Source organism: Ricinus communis, chromosome 10 (assembly GCF_019578655.1).
Source record: "Ricinus communis isolate WT05 ecotype wild-type chromosome 10, ASM1957865v1, whole genome shotgun sequence".
Lineage (NCBI taxonomy): Eukaryota > Viridiplantae > Streptophyta > Magnoliopsida > Malpighiales > Euphorbiaceae > Ricinus > Ricinus communis.
In genome coordinates, this window is record NC_063265.1 from 10,616,660 (window position 1) to 10,641,849 (window position 25,190).

The 25,190-nt window shown below is 33.1% G+C and overlaps 4 protein-coding genes across 11 annotated transcripts; 2 read left to right on the forward strand and 2 right to left on the reverse strand.

Annotated features, from left to right (window-relative positions):
- The first annotated feature begins 54 nt into the window (after nucleotides 1-54).
- LOC8258638 (peroxisome biogenesis protein 12) lies at nucleotides 55-5,913 on the forward strand. Its single transcript, XM_002521944.4, has 10 exons — nucleotides 55-312; nucleotides 612-717; nucleotides 1,588-1,736; nucleotides 2,068-2,317; nucleotides 3,291-3,400; nucleotides 3,898-3,972; nucleotides 4,088-4,174; nucleotides 4,664-4,750; nucleotides 5,103-5,240; nucleotides 5,388-5,913. Exons 1-10 carry the CDS (start codon nucleotides 205-207, stop codon nucleotides 5,457-5,459), a joined length of 1,182 nt encoding a protein of 393 aa, XP_002521990.2. The 5' UTR covers nucleotides 55-204; the 3' UTR covers nucleotides 5,460-5,913.
- Nucleotides 5,914-5,950: 37 nt separating this feature from the next.
- On the reverse strand, nucleotides 5,951-7,912 carry LOC8258637. The gene is made up of 4 exons (XM_002521943.4): nucleotides 7,687-7,912; nucleotides 7,477-7,580; nucleotides 6,304-7,357; nucleotides 5,951-6,221 (listed from the first exon to the last, which is right to left on the reverse strand). Exons 1-4 carry the CDS (start codon nucleotides 7,780-7,782, stop codon nucleotides 6,123-6,125), a joined length of 1,353 nt encoding a protein of 450 aa, XP_002521989.2. The 5' UTR covers nucleotides 7,783-7,912; the 3' UTR covers nucleotides 5,951-6,122.
- A 1,810-nt stretch (nucleotides 7,913-9,722) lies between these two features.
- LOC8258636 lies at nucleotides 9,723-15,372 on the forward strand. 7 transcript variants are annotated; one of them, XM_002521942.3, is made up of 9 exons: nucleotides 9,723-9,755; nucleotides 10,914-11,256; nucleotides 12,224-12,603; nucleotides 12,959-13,208; nucleotides 13,584-13,749; nucleotides 13,831-13,933; nucleotides 14,267-14,395; nucleotides 14,515-14,730; nucleotides 14,941-15,372. In XM_002521942.3, the coding sequence occupies exons 1-9, from the start codon at nucleotides 9,726-9,728 to the stop codon at nucleotides 15,217-15,219; spliced, it is 1,896 nt and encodes a 631-aa protein (XP_002521988.2). In that variant the 5' UTR covers nucleotides 9,723-9,725; the 3' UTR covers nucleotides 15,220-15,372. The 7 variants fall into 7 exon arrangements, with proteins under 7 accessions (XP_002521988.2, XP_048235852.1, XP_025013635.1 ...); XM_048379895.1 differs by lacking the exon at nucleotides 14,941-15,372 and adding an exon at nucleotides 14,838-14,873; XM_025157867.2 differs by lacking the exon at nucleotides 9,723-9,755 and adding an exon at nucleotides 10,082-10,225.
- A 140-nt stretch (nucleotides 15,373-15,512) lies between these two features.
- On the reverse strand, nucleotides 15,513-20,436 carry LOC8258635. Of its 2 annotated transcripts, none has more exons than XM_002521941.3 (3): nucleotides 20,089-20,436; nucleotides 17,736-19,705; nucleotides 15,513-16,298 (listed from the first exon to the last, which is right to left on the reverse strand). In XM_002521941.3, the coding sequence occupies exons 2-3, from the start codon at nucleotides 19,332-19,334 to the stop codon at nucleotides 15,912-15,914; spliced, it is 1,986 nt and encodes a 661-aa protein (XP_002521987.1). In that variant the 5' UTR covers nucleotides 19,335-19,705; nucleotides 20,089-20,436; the 3' UTR covers nucleotides 15,513-15,911. The 2 variants fall into 2 exon arrangements, with proteins under 2 accessions (XP_002521987.1, XP_015576561.1); XM_015721075.2 differs by having other exon boundaries at nucleotides 17,736-19,723.
- Between the last annotated feature and the right edge of the window lie 4,754 nt (nucleotides 20,437-25,190).

Sequence of the window (25,190 nt, forward strand, 5' to 3'; positions counted from 1 at the left end):
AATATAATGTAGCGAATTTTAGGTTAGTCGATTAAAACCGAATATCCAACTACTATGCTTTTTTTTTTTTTTTTTTTTTATTTATAAAAATTGCAAGATAAGACTTCAACAGAGAAAAAGGAAACCCCAAAAACCCAGAAAGTAGAATCAGCAAAAACAGGGAAAAAAAGAAAAAAAGTTGAATTAGAAGAAGAAGAAGAAGCAATGTTGTTTCAAGTAGGAGGACAAGGGACTCGGCCTACTTTCTTCGAAATGGCCGCTGCACAACAACTTCCGACGAGCCTCCGTGCAGCTCTAACCTACTCCATAGGCGTAAGCTATTTATACATATACATATGTATACACACACAGCACACACACGCACCCAATTTTCAAGCTTTAGCTATCTCCCCAACTTTTTGAAGTTTACATGTAATGGGTATTTGATATTCTTAGATTGTCAATTTGTTTTATCTCAATTATCACTTTTATCTCTGAAGCACGCAGCTTTTTCATTTGGTTTTTGTTTAAAATTCACATTTATTGATGCACGGAATGTGTTTGCTTAATTTTCAGTTTTGTATTATATATTCCTAAATTAAACATCGTTGTTGCTGCTTGTGATCTTAAAGGTATTGGCACTAAGAAGACCTCTCCTTCACAAAGTATTAGACTATGAAGATGAATTCTTTGCTTTGTTCATGTTGGTTCTTGAGACACACAGCTTACGAACTACAGGTTTCTTTCTTGCTATATCTTTTTCTGACGTCCATTATTTGCTCCCATAGTCAATTACTAGTATGTTAGTGTAATTTTGGTTGGATGTGTTTCAATGTTGTTTTCATTGCATCCAGAGGTAATGTATTAGCAATTGTATACGCTCTTATGTAATTGAAAACTCTGTCCTTCTGCTTTATGTTCTTCGTAATTGCACACTATTGAATTATTAAATAGTTCATATTGTACGTTATTGCACAGTAAGAGCAAAATATTTCCTTCTGTTTGTGAATTGTTATGTGCTCTATGATGACGAACCATTTTTTTATGCACACAGCTGTGTTTATTTTCTCCCTCTTTTTTTGGTGATTGAAGTTTCCCACTTTAGGTACCTTGAAGTTGTGTCCTCTATTTGGGAATGTGAAAAGTAAGGATTAGAGAACTAGAGTTAGAGTTAAGAGTTACAATGAACTAGAGTTTTTTTTTTTTTTTTCAAAATAGTAGTGGCAATATGGGTTTCCAAGTAGTAGTCTATGGAAGAGGGTAGTACATTTGAAGTATGTGGAGTGGCTTGGTGGGTGGTCAAGGGTGTAATCTAAATGCGATGAGCAGCTACTGAAAGAAATAATGGAAAATCATAACTTAGGAATGTGCTCTAATGGATGAAGAGGCTATTATTTGAAAGACAATATGAGGAGTTTGGCATGAATTAATTGAAATTTGCTTACACGTGTCATCATTCTTAGTTACAGGCTTTAGCTATGCCTTGTCAAGTTGCATGTTCTTTCACATTGCCACATTAAGCATCTAAACTTGAATATTTTCTTTGTATCCCTATATTTGTAATTTTTGCTTGAGCTCATTCTTCTTTTTTTTATTATTCCTATTTAGATGCTTCCTTTTCTGAATCTCTGTATGGATTGCGGAGAAGAGGAGTCAAGATACAAGTGAAGAAGAAGGATGCTCGTTTGAACTTAGGGGATGGGATTGAACTCTCTGGATTACAAAAGCGTCAAAGAATTCTTTCAGTTGCTTTTCTGGTACTATGCTCTGTCTTCTTTCTTTTTTTTTCCAAAATAGTTATGCTGAAGTTTCCTTTATTTTTCATTGGTTGCTTGAGTGAACTGTGGCTGGGTTCTCAGAAATACCTATGTATTTTGTATAATTATAATTTAGACTGTAATACATAGCTGAGAGCAACATACTGTTACGGAATCTAGCCCGTTTTAAGAATAATTTCAAATCACTTGTGTTAAGTAGTCTATTACATAAGAATAAATTCAAATCACTCTTGTGTTAAGTAGACTATTTACATGTACTCTGATTGCTATATGAAGGGTAATGACCAGCGAGTTTGATATATTTGATTAGGTTGTGTTACCTTATTTTAAGTCAAAGCTGTACTCACTATATAACAAAGAAAGGGAAGCCAGGCTTCAAGCAAGTTTATGGGGAGATGGTGGAGGACCATTTGAAGGTGCTGATTATTTTGACAGAGATGATGGTTCTCTTGTTTCTAGAGGAACTATGGAGTCAGAAGCAACCATTAGAGCACGCTTGACAAAGAGAATTCAGAAGATTATATTTGCTTGCTACCCATGGGTACATGCTACTAGTGAAGGTACATACAGCTATAAGTTCTCAGTGTCTTTTATCCGGATATTGCTGTTTTTTCTTTTTTCTTTTTCCTCCTAATCTACAATGTAAACTGGTGCTGGTAATTTAGGAAGTATGCTATTAAAAATGTCTCAATCTAAGTTGGAGCTTATCCATGGGTTGGAAAACACTTTATGATCTTTCAGCGGTTGTGTCCCCTTGGTTACTAAATATAACCCAAATAAAATCTAAAAACATTTGTAGTCTGTAATGATCAAGGGCCAAGATTAATATGTTAGTTCTGAAATGGTTTATAAGTTAGCTGATAGAATTAGTAAATTGAGATCAGCCGTTAATGGAATCTTGCATATAAACCAGCTACAGATTGTAAAAGAGGATTATTCAATATCATCACACAATATCAGTTTCTATTCTCTCCCAAACTCTTTCAATCTTCTCTCTTTTCCTCTGTTTCCCATCTCTTTCTTTCTCTTTCCTATCTTTTTCTCCTTCCAAACACAAGTTATGACCTCGGACTATAACAACTTGTGTTTGGAAGGAGAGAAAGATAGAGAAGAGAAAGAAAGAAAGAGATGAGAAACAGAGAAAAGAGATAAGATTGATTTGTGTTTGGAAGGAGAGAAAGATAGAGAAGAGAAAGAAAGAAAGAGATGAGAAACAGAGAAAAGAGATAAGATTGAAAGAGTTTGGGAGAGAATAGAAACTGATATTGTATTATGATATTTAATAATCCTCTTTTACAATCTGTGGCTAGTTTATATACAAGATTCCATTAAAAACTGATCTCAATCTACTAATTCCATTGGCTAACATATAAACCAATTCAGAACTAACATATTAATCTTGGCCCTTGATCATTAATAGTCCTTGTCTTCAAGATGTAAACATTGCCAAACTAGTCTATTTAAATATCTTTTCTTGGAAGTGGCATGTATCTCTCAAAATTTTTGTGTCTAATCTAGAGGTTTATGATGCAGGATTGTCATTCACTTATCAGCTCTTATATCTGCTTGATGCTACCGGGTTCTACTCTTTAGGATTACATGCACTAGGGATTCATGTTTGTCGAGCAACAGGACAAGAACTGGTATTAAATTTTGCAAGATTTCTGTTCTTTAGCATTTGCTTCCAATACCCACCCCCCTTTATACTCCTCTTTGCCGTGTATTACATCCAGAACATCAACCCTTGTTATCAGCTTTGTGATTTTCATGAATAACAGTATATAAGTATTGATTGTAAAAGTCATCAGGTGCACAGTTATTATAAACATTATAAAAATTAGGTAACATTTTGTTTTTTTAGATTCTTCAGTACATTCCTCGCCAATCTTCAATACTGAAATAGATTTGCTAAACCTTATTGATATATACAGCAGATCACATCTCAAATGCTCATCATTTAGTGTTTCATGTTACTTATGAATTGGGAGCTCAATGATTTGCACCAGGAAATTTTTGAAGTTCGTTAATTGTAGGCATACAATTATTTTGTACAGTGACTATTTTATTTCCCTTTACATGACCTCGTTCTCTGGGAAAGTTATTCATATCTAAATCCAAAAGTATTTTGATGTCAAGGTAGATGGATACTTCTTCTCGAATTTCGAAAATTAGAAGCCGTGAAAGAGAGAGACTTCGGGGCCCTCCATGGTTGAAGGTATAATTATAAATTATATTATTTGGCCCTCCAAACAAAACTCATTTATCTAAACTGCCATTTCAATTAAGTTTTAGCGTACTGGATTACTGATGAAGCAACATAATGCTGACAGACATTACAAGGAGCATTACTGAGCTGTACATATGCAGTTCTTGATTATGCACAAACTGGCTTAATTGCAGCAGTTTTCTTCTTTAAAGTGAGTATGATTTATCTGCCTCTTTGTTGTGTAATTAGTTCAGAAGTTTAATTGTATATATCTGCTCTTTGGTGTTGTCATTCCATGGCTACTAATAATACTCTACTGCCTTATTTCATGATTTTGATAATTCAGACCAAGGCTTCCTTTTCTTTCTATATTGTTCTCTTTCTGAAGTTTTTCCTGACAATGAAATGTGAATTATTGTTCTTTTGTCCATGTGAATGATTTCTCTTCAAATGGCAAAAATTTTCTGGCATCACTTTTCTGCCTTCACTACCTGAGTTCCAGTGAAATTGGCATTTCTAAAATTACATCATCCGGTCTCAAAGGTTGTGTTAAACTTTATAATCACTTATAACCAGCCTCATTTCTTCTTCTATTATTTTCATTCTAGTATCCAGGTATCTAAATATGTAGGTTTCATGCAAATCATGAGTTATTTTTCTGTCTACCAGTGCTGACGTTTGTCATGTAAAATACACACAGATGATGGAATGGTGGTATCAATCTGCTGAGGAGAGAATGTCAGCTCCAACTGTTTATCCATCACCACCACCACCACCACCACCAAAGGTGAATATGGAACTTTTTGATCGTGGAATATCTTCTTTTATTCTGCCTCTCTCCAATATGCATACAATTAGTATGTAATGGCCTTTTTACTTGCCCTAACTGCATGTGAGAATATGATAATACTAGTGTAAAATGTGGTGAAGAGTAAAGGGTTTCTCGACAAGAATGTTAGAGCCAAATCTATCTCTATACAAAAGTTATTCACCTGGAACAATGATATTATCAGGAATGTCAGCTCTTACCTATCTTTTTAGTAGATCCTGCCAGATCTCATAAACAAGAAAGTTTAGAGGACATTTGTCGGGAGGATGTGATGCATAAACATATAATGTTCTTTTTGTTATTTTAACAGGTTGCCAAAGAGGGGATTCCACTTCCACCTGATAGAACAATCTGCCCATTATGTGCACAGAAGCGTGCAAATCCTTCTGTAGTGACAGTATCAGGGTTTGTCTTCTGTTATGCTTGCATATTCAAATATGTCTCTCAGGTAAACCAGTTAGCTCAACATATTTCTATAGATATCTGGAAAGCAAATTCATATCCACAATATCATCCAAAAAATTCTTTTTAATCCCCATGCATGGATTCTTTAACTTTAACAATACTTTTTTTATTATATGTTACGCCGCAACAGTATACCCGCTGCCCAGTCACATTGATGCCAGCAACTACTGAGCAGATAAGAAGGCTTTTCCATGATGTGTAGGCAGGGACCTTATATAGCATATAGCAATTCGTTTTTTTCTATGAAGGATTGAATGATCAAATCCACTGTGCAGACAATGATGCTGAAATTCAGACAAAGCAAGCCAGTTAGAATAATTGAAAGTATACTACAATTTGAATCCTCAATCATGTCATAGCAGTGCCAAGTGACATGGACTGGACTCGTTGCGACAATTACTGTAGCCATCTAGCATCTAATGACAGATATTAACATATTTGAATTTGTACCTCAGCGATCTTTCCAACATGTACCATCAGAAGTTTCTGTTAAATTACCTGGATATGGTAGTTCTTTTTTCTTTTTCCTTTTTTTTCCTTTTTCTTTTACAGGAAGTTGATACATACACGATAGTTAGGTTGTCCTTAAAACTTAGAAATGTGATTTCCAGAATATGAGAAAAGCAATAATAGTACGCCTGTCCCACTTTCCATTATATTGTTTCTTGGCATTATTATTCTGGCAAAATTTTGTATCTAGCATTTACTATGTAATTATTATTAGCCAATCTTGCCCATGAAAATGATTCAGATTATCAAGGGAGTACAACTTTGAGAAGGGGAGGAAAAGCGAAGTAACAATAGAATAATAAGACGTGGATGTCAAAAAGACCAACAAAGAACTGCACAAAGCATCATCAAGCAACTATAATGCAGTCACTCTATCCGACCTAGTTAAAACTTGAGCAACAATTCTGTCCAACCTTGCCTCAAGCGGCTCACAATTCCACTTCCTTCGCTCATCCTGCACACAACCAAAAACAATGTCAGCATCTACTTCATTAACTAGCATGTAACTTGACCATGAATCAACTCTGTAAAAGTACCTCTCCATTTTCTTTTGTAGTGTTCGACATTCCTTTGCTAGAAGAGGAGCCCGAATCTGAATCTATGGTCTGTCCAGTATGACTCCAGTAGCTTCCAATAGTCCCTATAACGGGTGATTCAGGTGTCTTGCTCCTTGCCCTTCTAGGAGAAGTAGATACAGAAACTTGTTCAAGTTCTTTCACGGTCAATTCTCCTAAAATAGGCCCAGCTTCATGAATTTTTGGAGGAATTGTTCTCTGAGATGGTGAATTCCCAATAGAATTAGCACTGCCCTTTGACAAGGGTGTTGTTGCAGACTCACCTAACCAACTAGATAGGCTAGTATCCACTGCAATTTCTTGACCCGATAGCTTCTTCTGATCAACATCTGCTTTTGAATTGTTAGTCAATACCTTAAAACTAGGCTCTGGACTCATGTGTGCACCAAAATTTTGCTCTACATCGATGTTCTCCTTGTCTAGATGGTCCGGCAGTAAGATTGCTCTGGCTTTGATTGCTTTCCGTTGAGGCAGATTTTCTACTGAATTCAACACAGAATCAACATTCTGATTCCTAAATTGAGCATTCTGATTAGACCCAATTGCCTTAAGTTCCTCACGAGATGAACCACATTTTGGCATTGGACTAGTGACCTCCTTTTCACCCACTTCAGCTTCATAAACTTGTTTTCTTGAATCAATTGACAATGAAAACAGTGATTCAGATGACTCTTCTTGAACCAAAAACTGACTATCACTACCCATATGCTCACTGCCACCATCAAAATGACTATCTTGTAAGTCTATATCTTCACACTCTTCTTCAGTATAATTCTGATATCTGTGGTTTGGAGGATAAGATGTTCCATTTGATGAAATCAAATTAGAAATTGATTTGCTTTCATTTGAAGCTTCTTCTTCTTCTTCTTTGTTTTCACTCTCTTTCTTCACATTGTTTTGTACTAGAATGGTATTAGTAGCTTCCTCTGCAGATAAAGCCTCATACACCCTTGCATTCAAGTCGAAGCTCACCTTCTTTTTCTCATTATTGCTCAATTGTTCCTCAAGCTTCTCTCTATAATAACAAGAACATATTTAAACCCAAAAGTTCAATGAACCAGTTATCCTTTTAAACTCAAAAAATAAAGAAAATTCGAAACATATTTGAAGCTCATAACTTTGAACATGACTTACTTTGGCTCTATAGTAATGGGGTCGATAATAATAAGAGGTTCTTCAATGACTTGTTGCTTTGCAATGGTGAAATCAAGTTGTAGAACTTCATTAACTCCATCTTTCTGCAGTAATAATAATAATAATAAATCAAGTAATAAATGCCAATATTTAATAATCCAAAAAAATAAAGAAGAAAGATGAAATCAAGATTGACCAAAATGGAGTTACATGGAGGTCATCTTCAGCAGGACCTGCTGCAGGATTCATCAAATGCCTTTGTTTTGTATGCTTAGAAGAATTAAAACAAGCCAAAAAGCACCTCATTATTGTAAACAACTAATATGTAAAGTGCCCTTTTTGTCAAAAGAGAAAGGAAGGTATAGATAGATAGTGAGAGAGAAAATGGACTACGGGTCTCTACTGAAGAGAAGGAACGGTAGAAGATAATGTTAAGAATCTAGTAGTAGTAGTAGTAGCAGCAGCAGTAGGGTTGGCTTCAAAATTTGACCGTTAGGATTCTTTTAAAATTTTTGGTGTTATAATTTTTTGTTGAAGGCCCATTAATTCATAACTCTCTGTCACTGACTTCAATAATAGAACCTTCAACAAATAGACTGATTCATAAATAATTAATTAACAGTAATGCACTTTTATTAGGGTTAATTATTTCACAAATAATTAATAATATATGATACAAAAAGTGACAAGCAAACTGGTGCAATGACACATTTTATAATGCAGTTTTATTTTTATTTTTCTGATTTTCCAATTTTAATAATTAGATTTTGTTTTGTGGGTACAATAAAAGTAAAATTTAGAATTTATTCAAATCACTTGGATGATAAGTTGACAACACCACTTCAAATTCAACTTCAATTCTAATGCTGAAACCACTTGTTACATGCTCTATAGGGTTGGACTTGTGGATAAAATTCCTTAATTCACTTTGCTCAATAAATATTTTTTTTTCCTTTTTTATTTTTAGAGAGCATAAAACTCGGAAATTGGTTTTGATAAGAATAATAAAATAGAATTTTCAAGTCAGAATTCGTCTAAATTTAAAAAAATTATAGCATAAATCTATAATTCCAACAAGAAAGTCTAGCTGGAGTGGAAAAACAATAATAATTAATTATTATCGTATATTAATTTATAAGTTGCTTATTATTATTATTATATTCAAATTTATAGAGTTAGTAAATTTATTAAAAATCAATTTCATGAATTAAATTAATTTATTTAAACACTTAATAAAAAAATAATACTATGTAATCTATTTTATTCTCACTTCTTATTTGACTTACCGATTATCTCATATTTTTATAAATCTATTTTTTAATTTAAATTTATAAAATTATTAAATATCACATTATATAGACAAAAAATTATAAAAAAATAAAACATTTAGCATTTTCATTAAGAAAATGACTAACTCGAATATGTATTCTCCACAAAGTCCAATTCACGCGCTACTATCCCACCGCCATTATTGTCCCTTAATCAGAACCATAAAATTAATACAAACAGATTAAGAGAAAATGATGAGTAATTAAAAGCGTATAAAGTTATTAATGAATCGGATAGAAAAATGACTGAACTACTTTGCTTCTCCATCAAATAAAGTTAAAAGCAAAACTTGTCATTGCAGGCTACTTAAAGTGTCATTATTAATAATTAAACTGCCACTTGCTTATTTAATTCTTCTGTTATTTTCTATACAACATAATAATAGATCCTATTAATATTAGTATACAAGCAAACAAATTCAAACACAAAACTTACTGAGAATACCAATGATTGTGAATTATCATTGGGAGTCAGTAACAAACTAACAATTTGTTTAAAATTTAAATAATAGTAATATGCTAAGATAATTGTACACTGATTATCTGCAAATATAATATTATATCTCCTGAAAAAGAAGAAATTTTGATTTTCTATGTTACTTTCAAGTCCTAACTAACGTGAGGGAGTAATTGAGTAGTGCGGTACTTTGTTTTTGTTTGTTTGAAAGAGACGTGTTCAATGAATAATGGGTATCGTTCTGCTTTCTCTACACTCTTCTCTTCTTCCACTCTCTTTCACTTTCAACTGCTCTGCTCTTCCTTCTCCTACTAATCAATTATCATGCTTCAGAGTTTTCTTCCTGTTAATTTCTTCTTCTTTTCTTAAAGGATTTTTTCTAATCGACTAAAACTTAACCAAAATTTTAATAAATTGTTTTGTCTTTGGGTTTAATTCAGCTTTGGAGTTATATACAGCTGGTAATGAAATCAATCATGAATGATGAAAGAGATGTAAGTGTTCAGTGGGTTCCAAATAATATTAAAAAAAATGGTCCCACTTAAAGAAGAATATATTGTTTATTGGTTTTTGCATGCACCAAAACTGATAATCACTAACAGTGGGTGATATTATATACAGAGGGTTGTTTGAAATTGCAGTTGTGTATTAGAAAAATAAATTTAAATTCTTTTAATCTTTTTATAATTTATTTTCTTAACACATATTAATTTATGTGTTTCTTTTGAAAAATTTCTTTAAAGGAACCAGTCTCAAATGGAGGAGGCTATGGTAAGATTGGTCTTTGGTTCACTGAATTAGACAGACTAGTAGGAAGCTGCACTAAGTAACAAACAAAAAAGATAAGAAGAATAATTGACTGAGAGTGCACCAAACCCAACTTGTGAAGGGGATGATTGGACATATATATAAATACAACACAATTTCTGTTTGTTCCTTGAGAAGCTGAAACTGAATATTTTGGGTTGGTTTTCCAATGCTCCTTCCTTTCTTTCTGACAAATCTTTTTTTCTTTTTTCTTTTTCTTGCCTTTTTGAGGCCAAAATATAACATTTCATTTTCAGTTCTTGTTTTCTTTTGGTTAAAAAAAAAAAAACTTCAGATTTTAATTGCTTTGTGATTTTTCTGGTGAGTTGTTGTTTTAGATGCATATCTTTTGTTTGCACTTTGCAGTAGTGTTTTTTTGTTATGGCAGGCGTCTTTCTGCATGCTAACCTCTTATGGGAAATGTTTAACCCTTTTTTTATTCTCTGTTCCTAGCCAATTGTATCTGTGTTGGGCTTTTTCGTTCTAAAGAAACAAACTTTTAAACCATTAAAGAAAACTTAGGCTTTTTTTGGTTGTGATCATCTTTTTTTTAAGAAAAAAAAAAAAAGAAATTGTGTTCGTTCATTTAGATATTAGAATTTCTTTTTTTTTTTTTTTTTTTTGTGAATTGTAAAGAGAGTGAGTGCTTTATTTACTTTCCGGTTAGAAATGGACCACCGTAATCAAAAGAAGTTTAGAGTTTTTAATGAATGGTTGAGACTTTAGGCAAGACAATTTTTGTGAATTAGTTATTTTCTTGGGTTAAGGAAATAATGTCATTTACATGCATAGAAAAAAGTTGTGGTGCAGTAACTTACTTTCATGTGATTGCTGATGCAAGGTAGTTGGCATGCCATAAAACGCTAGCAGAGGAGACAGTTTCAAATTGCTTTTGGGTTCTTGATCTTGATTTTCAAGAAATGGCTATTAGTAGTCAAAGTGGAGAAAATAATATGGAGCCGTTGGGTCGGAAATCACTTGAAAGAGTAGTTTCACAAAGAGCTCTGCAAATGAGTAGTTCATTTCCATGTCAACTTTGCGTGGTGGGTTTTCTCTGTGGAGTTTGTCTCACTTCTTTGTTCTTGGCTGCTCTTACTTCCCTTGGGACTTTTGCGTTTGGTGGGATTTCATTTTCTGCTGTTTCGATAAGGAATTCATCACCATGGAATTCAAGTTCTGAGTTTATCAGTAAGTTTAATTTTAAACTGTTATTTGTTCTTCTAATCCTTTCCTATTTTCTTTAAAAGGTAGCAGTTGTTTATCAATAAAATGACTCTGCACATACCATTTCCAACTCTTGGTCATCTTTTGTTTTAAGAAGAAGAAGAAGAAGAAGAAAGAATTCTCCTCTTGGTCATCCTTGGACATCTTTATTTTTCTTAATCTTAACCAGTATACAAGTTACTACAAAACCCAAGAAAGGAATTTAGCTTATGGTATGAGGATCAAGGGAATTATACTGCCTTAATTTAACATATGGGATAAAAGAGTAGATAAAATTTGGCTGTAATTCTGTGAATTTGTTGAAGTTGAGAATCGTTAGTATGCAATTCTCTAACATCAATCCAAGTAGTATTTTTGGTGTTGAGTAGCAGAAATTCATGCATGAAAAAGTGACGATGAAAATGATAAAAGAGTGTGATCGAAGAAACTTAAAATGTTAAATACAATTTATTTATTTACTTAGCTGCTTTACTTTGACTAAAGTGACACACTGTTTATCATAATTAGATTATCTACTTAGTTCTCTAATATACTTCAAATTGAAGCCAATTATCCCTTCTTTTGAGCTGGTGATTTTAAACTAGTTTCGAAGGAATGCATCAATGCTTGATTTGACCAAGTTTTCCTATATTACCGTTTATTGTACTTAGTTATCTAACATGCTTCAAATTGAAGAATTCTTAAGTGATTTTGAAGCTTCAAAAAGAATTGTGGTCCTTTAAATTTTCCCTTTATTAAAAAGCGCAGTATCGGAATTTGATCTTTTGAAGTGATGCTTCCATGGAAATAGAATTACTTTCAACTGTATCCCTAATCTATAACATATAGGAGTAATTGTTTTTGATTTTGTTAAGTGAATTTAAAATATCTTATTATTTCTTAGTTCATATTGCTGGAGTTTTATGACCAGAAACTATTTTGATGCTTGCAGATGTGGCGGCAAGTACAGACTGTAAATTTAAACTAATGGAAACGGAGAGATGGGATGATTCACAAAGGACACATGATGAGAAAGTCTCATTATTGCATTCAGCTTGGAGTGCATTGTTATCTGAATCAGTAGATGTAGAATTTGAAAACTTTCAGAATCTTGGACTGAGCAAGTCTGCTGTACCTAATGGGCCTCATTTGGAGAACTGTAAATTGAGTGCACAAATAAATAAGCGTCTCGATAAACAAGCTGAAAATGAGAGCTTCCCTCCTTGGACAACTTGGAAGGGATTGTTAGACATGCACCCAGCATCCACAGCCAATGAGCAACTTAGGTATTACAGGCATCAAGCCATATCGGAAGGTGCTTATCCTCCTTGGGTATGTTTCCGAATTATAATGTTCAACTAGAATCTGTAACAATTGAAAGAACTTGGAAAACTGTTAGATATGAATCTTTGTTCACCTATTTAGAAATCACTTGTAGGTCTGGCATGTATCTAGTCGTTTGTGATTGTCCTGCACATTTACAACTGTACTCTAACCAAGTAGACCAAACCTGTATTTCCAATTTAAGCACCTCCTCTTTCGCTAGAAAGAAATGCATAAGATCGAACGCATCGATGAATGTACTGTTTGTGATTTCTGTTTCAGTTCAAGGTATTCTGTGGTCTTTTATGCTGTTCCTCAAAATGTCTCATCAGTATAATTTTATTTGTATACTATTTTTCTTCAGATCAGTGGATCAGATGAAGACAATTATCCTCTTACTAGGAAAGTGCAACGTGACATATGGATCCATCAGCATCCACCAAACTGCAAGGATCCTAATGTAAAATTTCTTGTAGCTGACTGGGAGAAATTACCTGGCTTTGGCATCGGAGCACAGCTAGTTGGAATGTCTGGGCTTCTTGCTATTGCATTAAAGGATAAAAGAGTCCTTGTTACGAGCTACTATAATCGAGCTGACCATGATGGCTGTAAGGGTATGTGCAAAAACAAAAGCAATTAATTCTGCAACATTTTTTCTGATTAAATTTCCCCTTCTATGCATTTTCTTGTGAATGATGGTAAAACCTTCTCCAGTGAAGGGCTTGTTCCTTGTTCTAAAAGTTACAATTCAGAAAATTCAAGACTTAATGGGACTTCATGGTGAATAAAATCCTCTGCAGGAACTTTGAGGAAAATGTCGGCTTCCTCAGTATCTCATATGACTTCTAGTTATCTCATTTACTGGGAGTTGGTATTCAAAGAACTAACAATTTATTCTTTTGAATGGAAGCTTTATATATCACTTACAAGTCCACTTGGAAGAAATGATGTTGTTACTGATAGATACATGACATGTAATGTTGTTGTAGGTACTTCTCGTTCTAGTTGGTCTTGCTACTTCTTTCCAGAAACATCCCAAGAATGTCGAGATCATGCCCTTGAGCTTATGGCCAATAAAGAAGCATGGGAAAATGGAAGCATAACTACAAAAGAGAACTATAATTCAAAAGAAATATGGACTGGTCGAACTCCTAGGTAAGTTATTATATGCATAATGGTTCACATCCTTGAGAAACTATAATCATGTTAATTCTAAATAGTCACTACCTGATGCAGGATATGGGGTGATCCCTGGAGTTATTTGCAGCCAACAACAGAAATTAATGGGAGTTTGATCACTTTTCATCATAAGATGGATCGTAGGTGGTGGAGAGCTCAGGTAAAGCAAAATTGATCTAGGATCGAGAGAGAGCTGCTTGTTTTATTGCTTGCCTAGAACGTCCCTCGAGCTTCTCATGCTTGAATTGTTTCTCCACATGGAAAAATATATTTGAAAAAAATCACTTTCTTGTTAAAAGAACACAAATTAAATTGAATTCTAATTACTCCATTTCATTACTATGTAATTTCAACCAATAAACTCTCTGTAAGATTGTTTTCTTTTCAATTATCAGAAGGATGAGGAGAAAATATGCGGCTAGTACTTTTATTTTGAGCCAGACTTGTCTATAGACTGAATTCTAGTTCGACTGGTGTCATTTACATTTTTCAGGCGATACGCTATTTAATGAGATTTCAAACTGAGTATACATGTGGCTTGATGAATGTTGCTCGTAATGCTGCATTTGGAAAGGAAGTTGCAAAGATGGTTCTTGCCAGTCTTGAGGATAAATGGCCAAAGGTTTGTCGATCTCTTATCTTCGACTCCATCTGTTAGCGCATAACATGATTGGCAAGATCAATACCTTCCACTACATTTCGAGATATTCTTTCCAAAATGACTAATAGTGACCCTTATAGGAAGTGACAAACAAGCCAGTGTCAGATATTCAACGATTTGTATGGTCAAGTCACAAACCATGGGTCCCTAGGCCATTGCTAAGCATGCATGTAAGAATGGGAGACAAGGCATGTGAAATGAAGGTGGTTGAATTTGAAGAATACATGCACCTCGCGGATCAACTAAGACGGCAGTTTCCGCACTTGAACAGCATTTGGTTGTCAACTGAAATGCAGGTCAGAACTTGATCCCGACAATTGATGATTTTAATTTCCTTCTGTTCTTTTATAATTACTTCCTTGTGTCTTATTAATCTAATACCTGCAATCTACATTATCTTCAGGAGGTTATTGATAAATAGAAAAAGTTTTAATTTCCTTCTGCTCTTTTATAATTACTTCCTTGTGTCTTATTAATCTAATACCTGCAATCTACATTATCTTCAGGAGGTTATTGATAAATTGGAAAAGTACACGGATTGGAAGTTCTACTACAGCAATGTAACACGCCAAGTTGGGAACACGACAATGGCCGAATATGAAGCCAGTCTGGGCAGGCAAACCAGCACAAATTACCCGCTTGTTAATTTCCTGATGGCAACAGAAGCCGATTTTTTCATTGGAGCATTGGGTTCAACATGGTGCTTTCTCATAGATGGCATGAGAAATACTGGAGGGAAAGTAATGGCTGGTTACCTAAGTGTTAACAGAGATAGGTTCTGGTAGGTATCTGTTAGGCAAATACACATGTTAATGCCATGGTTAACAGTTTTCTGTAAATGGGCCTCTCATCTTGTATTCTGACGCCTCTCTTGTAAATTCTCTTCATATTCAGTGAGGTAAAGTAGTAAAATGAGCATATATCTTTTGAGAGTAAAACGTGCTTAAAATGTCCTCATATCTGCTTGGTTTATGTTGCCTGATGTGTACGTGAAGAATTCTCAATCAAACAGCCATACAAGTAATTGAAGTTATTAAACAAGCACATCAGCAAAACTCTGTTAAACGTCTCCCAGAAGTAAAAAGAAAAAATGCCATCAATTCTCCATTCCAAAAACGTAAGTGCTGGTGAAAATGACCAACGGAAAAAGAATAACAATCACAAAATGTGTTAAGCTTGATAAGCAGCTGATTTTTGATACAAAGATTAAGGTCATAACGAATGAAAATAAGATACTTAGATGGGGAAAAGGGGGACTTCGCTCCTCTTCAATTTCACATCACCTAACAATACAACAGAAGAAGACAACAGTCTTCACAATCAACAAGAAGTGATTGCCTAACAAATATCTTGTAAATCATCCAGTGCCTGGACTGAAAGAAGAATGGAAGTCAGATCAGCAAGCAGCGCCCTACCATCTCTTTTTTCCTTGCAAATGATTTCGACGGTGCAAAGTTCCTCAAGATAGTTCATGCAATTATTCTTCCACCTCTTCACTCAAATGATGTGCTCCACCATCCCCACCTCTGGCTACTGGCTGTTTTCTGTGTTTCTTGCTCTTGGACTTCTTGGCCTTCATGCGGCGCTTCTTCTCATTGGCGTCAACCCATGTATAGTCTGATGGTATGTGAAATGGGTCAATCTCATCTTTATACCTGTGACTATCACTATCACTTGATTGGCCACCGTTACTCCCTCTCATCCATGAAATCCATGATATGGACCCTTCTGATTCCTTTGATTTGGCATCCTGGAAATGTGCTGGGCTGGAAAGAGGGGTTGAGAACTCCTCCACTGGCTGAAGCTCCTCAAACTTTGTAAAAGTAATAAGCACCCGAATACTTGGGACAATAGGGATCGCAACCTGCAGTAAACAAAACAAGATATTATCATGCTGTTCATTGCTAAGTACTTGAAAGCAAGATATACAACTTGCAAAGTCTTCTTCAGTATCAGAAAGGTTATTGATCAGACATAATACCACTTTAAGAGAAGCTTCTTACCAATACATATTATCACATCTTACAGAAAAGCTCCTTAGTTTACATTCATAGAACACTTACTAAGAATTATTCATCGTTCAAAGAAGAAAAAGGGGGCAGGAGGAACACCTCGTTCTGGCATTCAAGACCAGTTGGCACAAATAATAGCTTGATAGGTTTCTTACCATTGTTCATTAAAAATCAATGAGGATAGAATTTCATTACTGAACTAAGTAATCAATTCTACATTCTAACAAAAATATGCAAGACAGGAAGTTCATTTTGCATTTGAATAGCAGCAGTTTGTAAATGCACATTTGACATGTGATATTCATTAATATTACACATGCTCCCGTCATTCTGGAAGTTGTATAAATATTCCCACAAATGAAACGAAACACACATGCACATATAGGTCTCTACTAATATGCTACCTAGATATGGATGCAAAGCTGGGTGCCATCCAAATTCTAAATTATTAGATTAACAACAGCCATTAATAACTAGCAAATTCTCATTCTTTCAATAACAAAATCCATAACAAATCCATCAGCACAAGCGAATATTTCTTCTAGACAAGGGATAGGGATTGTGCAAGACCACATCCTCTAATTTTACTAAATATCAAGTAACAAGATTCATCCTATTATGCATGAACAAGACTTGGTTATGGAAGTTCCTCAATCTCAAGTCATAAATAACAGTGCATCTCATTTCTCAATACATAGAAATATCTCCTTGAAAAATGCTTTTGGGTAAAATGCATAAATGACTTCAGCCAGAGGATTATACCAATAAATTAAATCGAAGATAACAGATAACATAGTTAAAAATGCAGTCAAAGTCCAAAATGCTTATGTGAAAAACCATGAAACATATCAACATGAATCTTCCAATTTTCCCTTAGGATATTAGGAACTCTTCCTAAAGTTTCTGAAGAGAGAAAAAGACGCTCCAATGCTAATTACACTGAAGCCTAAAACATGTTTTCCCTTTGCAAGAAAGACCCAGAGACTATATTAGAGGATTTCAATCAAGAACCTTAATCTTTGTTGCTCAAAATCTCCCACCCTCAACCCAATCCTCCCAGCATACTCAAAACCCCATAAGAGAAGAGAAAAGGGAGGGAAAGAATGCACCAGTACCAACTGGAAACCAGCACGAAAATTTAATATGCTCATTATCATAATGAAAACAGCATAAAACACAAGAATATACCTCCAGAAAATAAATAGTGAAATAACCATACTGAAGAAAAGAACAACCTAATAGGCAAATTATACAGGAATAAATTCTAGAAAGAAGTGTCCTCAGAATACCTTGACAGGAAATGTTCCTTGAGGTAGTTTAGTTGTCAAAAGCTCCCTAAGCCTTCTAATAGCCTTAACCTTGTTGGCTAATATATCAAGTAAAGGCAGGAGCTCATCAGTTTGCAAAGGAAAATCTGGTGTCAACCACAAGACAGGTCTTAACCCCTTCTTGTATTCACTCTCATGCTTGGACTCACTACCAGGCACTTTCTTCTTTTTCTTCTTGCTGCCTTTATCCTTTCCCTTCTTCCCATCCCCCAAATCCTCAGCCCTAGAAAACTCAGATGATGATCTTTGATTATCAACAGATTTTTGGGTCCCACCTTCAGGCGCCAACTTAGAAAACTTCTTCAAGATCTTTGTATCTTCAGGATCATCATTATTATTCTTTGGACCTTTGTTCTTCCAACCAAACCAACTTTTCTTCTCTTTAATGGAACCATTAGATTCCCCATTTTCATAGGAACCTCCTGAACCATTTTCTTGGAACTCAATGACCCCAGGCTCCTCATCCTCACAAAGGCCATCTGAACTCCCCATACGAAGGGCAGAATCCAACTGCTTCCTCTCCTCTGCTGTCAATACATCATCAAACTCATCATTATCAGCACCATTTACCAATTTTTCTTCATCATCCACAGCAAAAAGCTCCTCATCCGTCATCGCACCAGGAACCCGCCTTGACTTCACACTTACCATTACGTGAAGCATATCGTAAACTTTTGCCTTCCAATTTCCAACCATCTCTGACCTCTCTTGTCGCCTCCAATTCAAATGAGGAACAAGCTCTGCCTGAGTGACATCAATCCCTGGTCTGTACATATTAGTTTGAGACATTAATGCCACTTCATGGGCAACTTCCGCTTCGGTTGGTTGGGCACCAGCCCCCTCCAAAGCATTAGTAACTTCTTTTTCCTTATGTGCAAGAACTATCAAAGAACCTGGTGGCAAAGATGTATTACCATCCTCCGAAGAGTATCCCTCCCCCAAGAATAGAAATGTTTGATCTGACCTTTGGATGCGAAAACCATCAAATCCAGCAAGGGTCATGTCAGCACGAAGGTTAGAACCACGCTTCCAAATGCGATAAGTATCTGATGGGGCAATGCGACCAATAAATGGGATGACTGAACTTTCAAAATGAAAAGTTATCTCCATGTAAAAGTCACGAATGCGACTAGCTGAGGCAACAATACGTGGAAGCCTACGACACCATTTTGCCCAAGCAAGAGGCTGATAATGCCGAGCAATTATCATTGCAATTCGTTCCTCTCTTGTGCAAACTGCTTCTTGAAGAGCACTCCAACCATGTTCATTCTGCAGACTCCAATCTGCACCAGCTGCCATCAAAATTTCTGCAGAGATAGGGTCTCGCAATTTAACAGCAAGATGCAAAGGAGTCTCACGGCCAGGAACATCTCGGCGATCAATAACAGCAGAAACAGCATCAGCTCGTTCCTCAGCAGCAAGAGATTCTTCTTCTGTATTAACTTCACCAGCCTTAGCTAGTCGTGGGAGGGTTGAAATAACATGCCTTAAGGCTGCATAATCGCGCCGTGCAACTGCAATGTGGGCAGGACTGTGGGCATACTTGGAGAATGCTTCCATTGACTATCTATTTTTAAAATTCTATTTTATCTCTAATTTATAAACTGTGTTCCATTTCTTGGCATGTCAAAAACACTTCACTGCGATTAGGGCTTTACTCAGTAGAAAACACCTACTTAGATCAAGTGGCTTTTCTACTATTCGGCCCTAATTCTACCACAAATCAAGATCAAACTTTTCTAAGAAACCAAATTGTGCCCAAATGGAAGAGATCAAATATCACCAAAACTTCAAAGTCAAACTACTAAATTAGACCACAACCACTCATTTCCCACAAGTTGCCCAACTTTCTTCCATTTTTTTCTCTAAGCTTCCAAACTCTAAATCACACTTCAATCAAGTGATCTCGAGCTCAATACACTGTAATCAACCTGCCACAAAGCTCAAATCTGAAATAACCAAAAACAAAAGACAAACTTTAAGAAAATTAAAATTACTTTAAATAAAAAAAAAAAAAAAAAAAAACAAGCTTACTCACGCAGCAACCTTTCCATTACATAACCATCGCTTCTTTTAAAAAATGAAAATATACTAAATATTTTTAAAAAAGAAAAAATCACTTCTTCCAACCTAAAAAGAACTGAACCCCAAACAAGTAACTACCTTTATAACTACCTGAATTTTCTATTTCCCTCCCAAATCAAAATTAAAAAAAAAATTCACAAAATTCCAAAATTTAGCTTCTTTTCTCAAATCCCAATCCCTTGATTTTCTCACCAACTAAATAGCCAAAAAAGAAAACAAAAGCAATTACCTGATGAAAATCACCAATTCGTACAAGAAAACAAAGTACCCGAAATCCGACCCGATCGTTGCGTTTCAAAGTTTGCAGCTCTTTTTATTTTTTTTGCGTGAAAGACTGCATCGTTCTTCAAATTGAGAGAGGGAGAGAGAGAAAAGAATCAAACGGTTGAGGACAATGGGATCTAACGGTTAGGATTTGTCTCTGAGAATTAATGCTGACAAGACGAGAGAAAGGGAGTGACGTGACCTAACTCGGCTCTTGACTCGGAACTTCAACTCAACTTAGATCTCTCTCTCTCTCCCCCTGTTCTAGTCTCTGTTTTTGTTTCTGTTCTTTTAGCAGTTTTATCCTTTTTATGATTTGTTTTTAAAAAAGAAAAATGCTTATCTATTTATTTTCTATTTTTTATTTTTCAGGTTACCTTTATGTCCTTTGCACTTGCAGTCTAATAATTCTAGATATAAACAAATAAAAAGACCCTCTCATCTCGTCTCAATTACGATAATGCCACCACACTGCCTTGTTTGTTTTTGTTGCGGTCTTGATTGTTATATTTACTATAATTTGGGATTACATTAATTTTTATATATAATTTAATGATTAAAATATTACCTTCCATTCCACATAAATACTATAGGAATTTCTTGAAATGAATAAATATAATATTATAAAATGAAAAAGGAAATAAATATAAATAAACTAATCTTGTAATATAATACATGTCCCTCTACTAAAAAAGAAATGTTATTTAAGCATGTATTTGAAATTTGGGTCTCACGTAATTTGGCTATTTAGGAATGGTAGGGTAGGGTAAATAATATTTACATTTGCTCATTTCTTTTTATGGGAAATGACAATAGTGCCACTTCAGAGTTAAAAATTGTAACCGTAAATTACGACGGAAAATAGGGGCAACAGTGTGAGATCAAATGATGCCTGATGCTGCCCCAATAATTCATGATGGAAAATAGGGCACAACAATAATTTTTTATTAAATCCATGAAATTTTTCAGTTTTATGGCACCCATTCTTTGAGCTTTTATTTTATTTTATTAATTTCTAAAGTTTTATTTTTCTTATATCAAAAAATTAGTTTTTGATTTCAGACCATATGGCAAATTGAACCGGTTGAATAAGAAATTAATACTATATTCGAGTCGAATAATTTAAAATTTATTTTTGAATAAATCCATATTCAAGCTAAATCGCTAGAAATTTATATTCTAGTTAAGTGGATTGAAGATTTGGTCATGAGAGTTGTATAAATTTATTTTTTAAAAAATAAATTAATATAATATATTTTTATTAATAAAATAGTATCATTTTGACAAATTACATTTTGTTTTCTTTGCTTTATTTCTAAATTTTGCATTTCAAACAAATTCATGATTTTCTAATTAACGAATTAATATATTAAAAATATTGGTCAAATTTATAAGTGGAAAAATTAAGTTTTTAAAAATCTAGTCAAAACTAGAAATATTGATACTCAATTTATAAAAATATTAAAATTATAAGTTAAAGAAACTTATGATTACTTAATGGAGTATTTTTTTAATAACTAAGTTTGTGATTAAAATCTTTTTAGAGGATAAGCATATTAAATTTTGTTGATTATTATATTTTATTGAATTTAATTATTAGGTAATTAAAAGTTAAATTATAAAAAATATCTTTAAACTATACATGTAAATAAATATTTATGCATATATTTGTAGTTACCGGTTGAACTTTGATTGGACCTCTGTCTCGTGACCTTTGCATTGTATGGGTCAATGACGGGGCCATCCAAAATTTATTACATATATATTTTATGCAAATTTTATTTATTTTGTGAAACTTTGAATACTTTTATTTTTATTTAATTAAATTTTTTGAATTTCTAATTAAATACAAATAAAAATATAAAAATTAAATGAGATAATGTAAAAACTAAAAGATTTAAAAATTTAAAAATATATTTTGTCAATCCAAGCTGCTTCCTTTTTCAATATCTAATTAAAAAATTAATTTATCATTTAATATAATATTAAAATATAATTAATATATTATTTCTTAAGATAGAATTATTATCATTATCTGATTAAGAATGTAATTTATAAATCAATAAATTGATAGAAAAACTATAAAATTATATATAAGTTTGATGTATATCAAAAATAAATATAAATGTCAAAACAAAAAATCTTATATATTAAAAATTAAAAATATATATCAAAAAAATTTAAATTTCAGAAATTTATATATATATAGAGAGAGAGAGAGAGATTTCATGCTAAATTTAACCCTCACAAATTTTTAAAATGGTTGTTAAATTTAAACTTTTATTCGATTATATTTTGTTCGTAATATAACTCTTTAATACTCGTTTAATATATAAAAATATATTTTAAGTTTTTGTATAATTGAGTTAATTTAAATAAGTTAATGCGATCTAGACTTTTGATTTATAAATACAAAAATAAGACGAATTCTTATGCTAAGTTCCTCAAAAGCAACTTGTTACAAAAAAAACTAAATAAAAATAAAAAAACTCATATTAATACCATATAGTTTAAAAATTTATACTTTATAAAATTGTGATTCATTTCTTTTATCAATTTAATATTAAAAAAAGTTCAAATAAAATATTAAAATTCAGTTTATGAGTCCCCGGTCATTCTAAAAAGTATAAAAATACTAAATTGATATAAATAAATATAGTTTTCAAAATATTAAATTCGTAAATCGTTAAGTATTAATGTCAACTTTTTCAAAATTAATTTCTACTATTAAATTGCTATGATATTTTTTAATGTTCAATTTTCCATTGAAAATAATTACCCGAATAATTTAGAAAAAGTATTTTTTTTCTTTATATGGATCTTGCCAGTTCAGAAAAAAAAATTAAATTACTTTTTCTTGATGTATATATATATAGGATTAATCTATAGCACGTCGAATATAATTTTTATAAGTGACAAAGTATTGTCTCGAAAGTATTAACATAGTTGCATTCCTATAAAAGGGAATAAGAAGCGCAAAGAGTAGTTGATGATAGGGATAATGACATATCATGTGAAGTTTATTGTGTTAATAATGTTGTTTTCTTATGTTATCCAATTAAATATCTTTTCCCTTCACATAAGACAATATTTTGAAACATTTGGTAATTCTGTTATGATAAATGACCCCTTCAATTTCCACTCTAATTAATCATCTACTTCTCTTTTAATTTTTCTAATTAGTTATTTTCAATCTAAAATTATTATGACATGCTTCCCTTTCCACAGATCCAAATTAGGGTTTATACTTTATAAGAGCATTTGAGTAATAGTTCATTCTCTAAACCACACATTTAACAAAGGGATAGTTAATTTTTATTTTTCTCAAAACAATATATTATTAATTTTATTAAAATACTTTGCATATATTTTTTGACCTTGCAAAATGTCAAAAGATTGATTTAAAAAATTTAATTTCAAAATAAATAATAATCCAGAGCATAAAATACATGAATTTCATTAAGAATTTAGTAATTCATTTATAAATACATATTATTTTCAATCAAGATCTAATCTTGAGTAAATAATATTAAAATAACATTGTCTTTTTATTTATTACCACTCTGTCAATATTAACATCACTTTTACAGTAAGTATCGGAACCATTAATTTTTACTGTGTATCCAATGAATAAAATTAAATGGCAATTAATGTAATGAAAATGGGACATAATCAATGCAGAATGGGAGCAGATTGCAAGATTAAATATTTAATTAATCATAGGCCACCGACAGTTTTGTTTAAGGTGGGCATTTTTCAAGCACCCTTTAGTTCAAAAGCCAACAACAGCATACTCAGTTTCTATTTCTATGGCCCTTCAGAAAAGCCACTGCTCATATATATTAGAAACAAAACCCAAGTGGCCAAAATGCCTTTCTTCTGAAAGAGATTTGATCATACCACTCAGGAGCCAACTTAGCCTCACGTGAAATCTGATTGGACTGTACTTTCTTTTCTTAATTTTGCATGTGATCGGTACAGATTAATTTTAACAGTATTTTTCTATTTTCTGCCTTTTTATATCTCTTCCTTCTTTAATCTTTGGAACCATAAAAAGATTACAAATAAAAACTAAAACAATAACCAAGAGTTTATTTGCAACAAGCTCATAATTATCCATGACCATGACCTCACCATAAATTTGCTCAAACAGTTCTTTAAATTGATTAGGCATTTTTAAGATGATTTGATGTTAATATAGAATTAGATTAATAGGTTCAACTATGTCAGATTAAAAAGATAATAATAAAGTAGGTTTGTATTTCTTTAATTTTTCACTTGTCCTCTGTACCTTATCTACCAAAGCTACTACTTGTTACTTTGCAATAGTATTAATCAAAGGAAAATAAGAAGAAAAAAAGAAAATTGCATTGTCATTGGGTAAGCATTGATGCCCAGAAGCTCAACATATCCTTTAGATAAAAGGGTTATTAACATTAATTTCTGAAAGTACAAATTGGGCTTGTTACTACTTAAATGCAAGTATTGGACTGATTTTACTTCAATCTGTTACAAGGTCTACATCAGCCTTGTAAAGGAAATAATAGGTTTAGGAAAGTGGTTACTATTTTGGCACCACAATTCACTTGACACTCTACATTGTGATTCTTTTTTTTTTTTTGTATTTCTGATACAATCCTTTATTACTTTCTTAATGATAATCCAAAGGCTTATCATTCAAATAAGAACAACAGAGTAAAACAAGTTCTCATCATTTGAAGTGAAAGGTTCCACCAAGTTGTTCTTAATCTTAATATTTCAAGTTTGAGATCAAATTTAGACATGGGACCAAATTTTTCCTGTTACCAAACAAAAGTTGCTAGCTAAATTGGGCTAAGCAACACTTTCATGACATTGATTATAGAGTTTTAGGTAAAATTGATCAATCTACATTTCCTGCTGAAAACTCTAGTATGCTGCTTTAAGTTCAACAAGAAGCATGTCATATCCAATTAAGTTATGGCAAGAAAAAGAAAAAGAATTCTTTTTATTTTCTTTTAAGACAAGTTCAAGTGACCAGCCTCTAATCTAAACAAGTAACAAGAACCAAAGCGAGTTGCCTACTTT

Bases quoted from the DNA above. Each gene is read 5' to 3' on its own strand.
- LOC8258638 (XM_002521944.4), top strand. From the start codon at position 205: ATGTTGTTTCAAGTAGGAGGACAAGGGACTCGGCCTACTTTCTTCGAA. The intron at 313-611 runs GTAAGCTATTTA...GTGATCTTAAAG, and splicing joins CTCTAACCTACTCCATAGGC to GTATTGGCACTAAGAAGACC. The intron at 1,737-2,067 runs GTACTATGCTCT...ATATTTGATTAG, and splicing joins TTCTTTCAGTTGCTTTTCTG to GTTGTGTTACCTTATTTTAA.
- LOC8258637 (XM_002521943.4), bottom strand. From the start codon at position 7,782: ATGAGGTGCTTTTTGGCTTGTTTTAATTCTTCTAAGCATACAAAACAA. The intron at 7,581-7,686 runs GTAACTCCATTT...TTATTACTGCAG, and splicing joins CTGCTGAAGATGACCTCCAT to AAAGATGGAGTTAATGAAGT. The intron at 6,222-6,303 runs GTACTTTTACAG...GGTTGTGTGCAG, and splicing joins CTACAAAAGAAAATGGAGAG to GATGAGCGAAGGAAGTGGAA.
- LOC8258636 (XM_002521942.3), top strand. From the start codon at position 9,726: ATGAAATCAATCATGAATGATGAAAGAGAT. The intron at 11,257-12,223 runs GTAAGTTTAATT...TGATGCTTGCAG, and splicing joins TTCAAGTTCTGAGTTTATCA to ATGTGGCGGCAAGTACAGAC. The intron at 13,209-13,583 runs GTATGTGCAAAA...ATGTTGTTGTAG, and splicing joins TGACCATGATGGCTGTAAGG to GTACTTCTCGTTCTAGTTGG.
- LOC8258635 (XM_002521941.3), bottom strand. From the start codon at position 19,334: ATGGAAGCATTCTCCAAGTATGCCCACAGTCCTGCCCACATTGCAGTT. The intron at 16,299-17,735 runs GTATTCTGAGGA...TGTTTACTGCAG, and splicing joins AAGGAACATTTCCTGTCAAG to GTTGCGATCCCTATTGTCCC.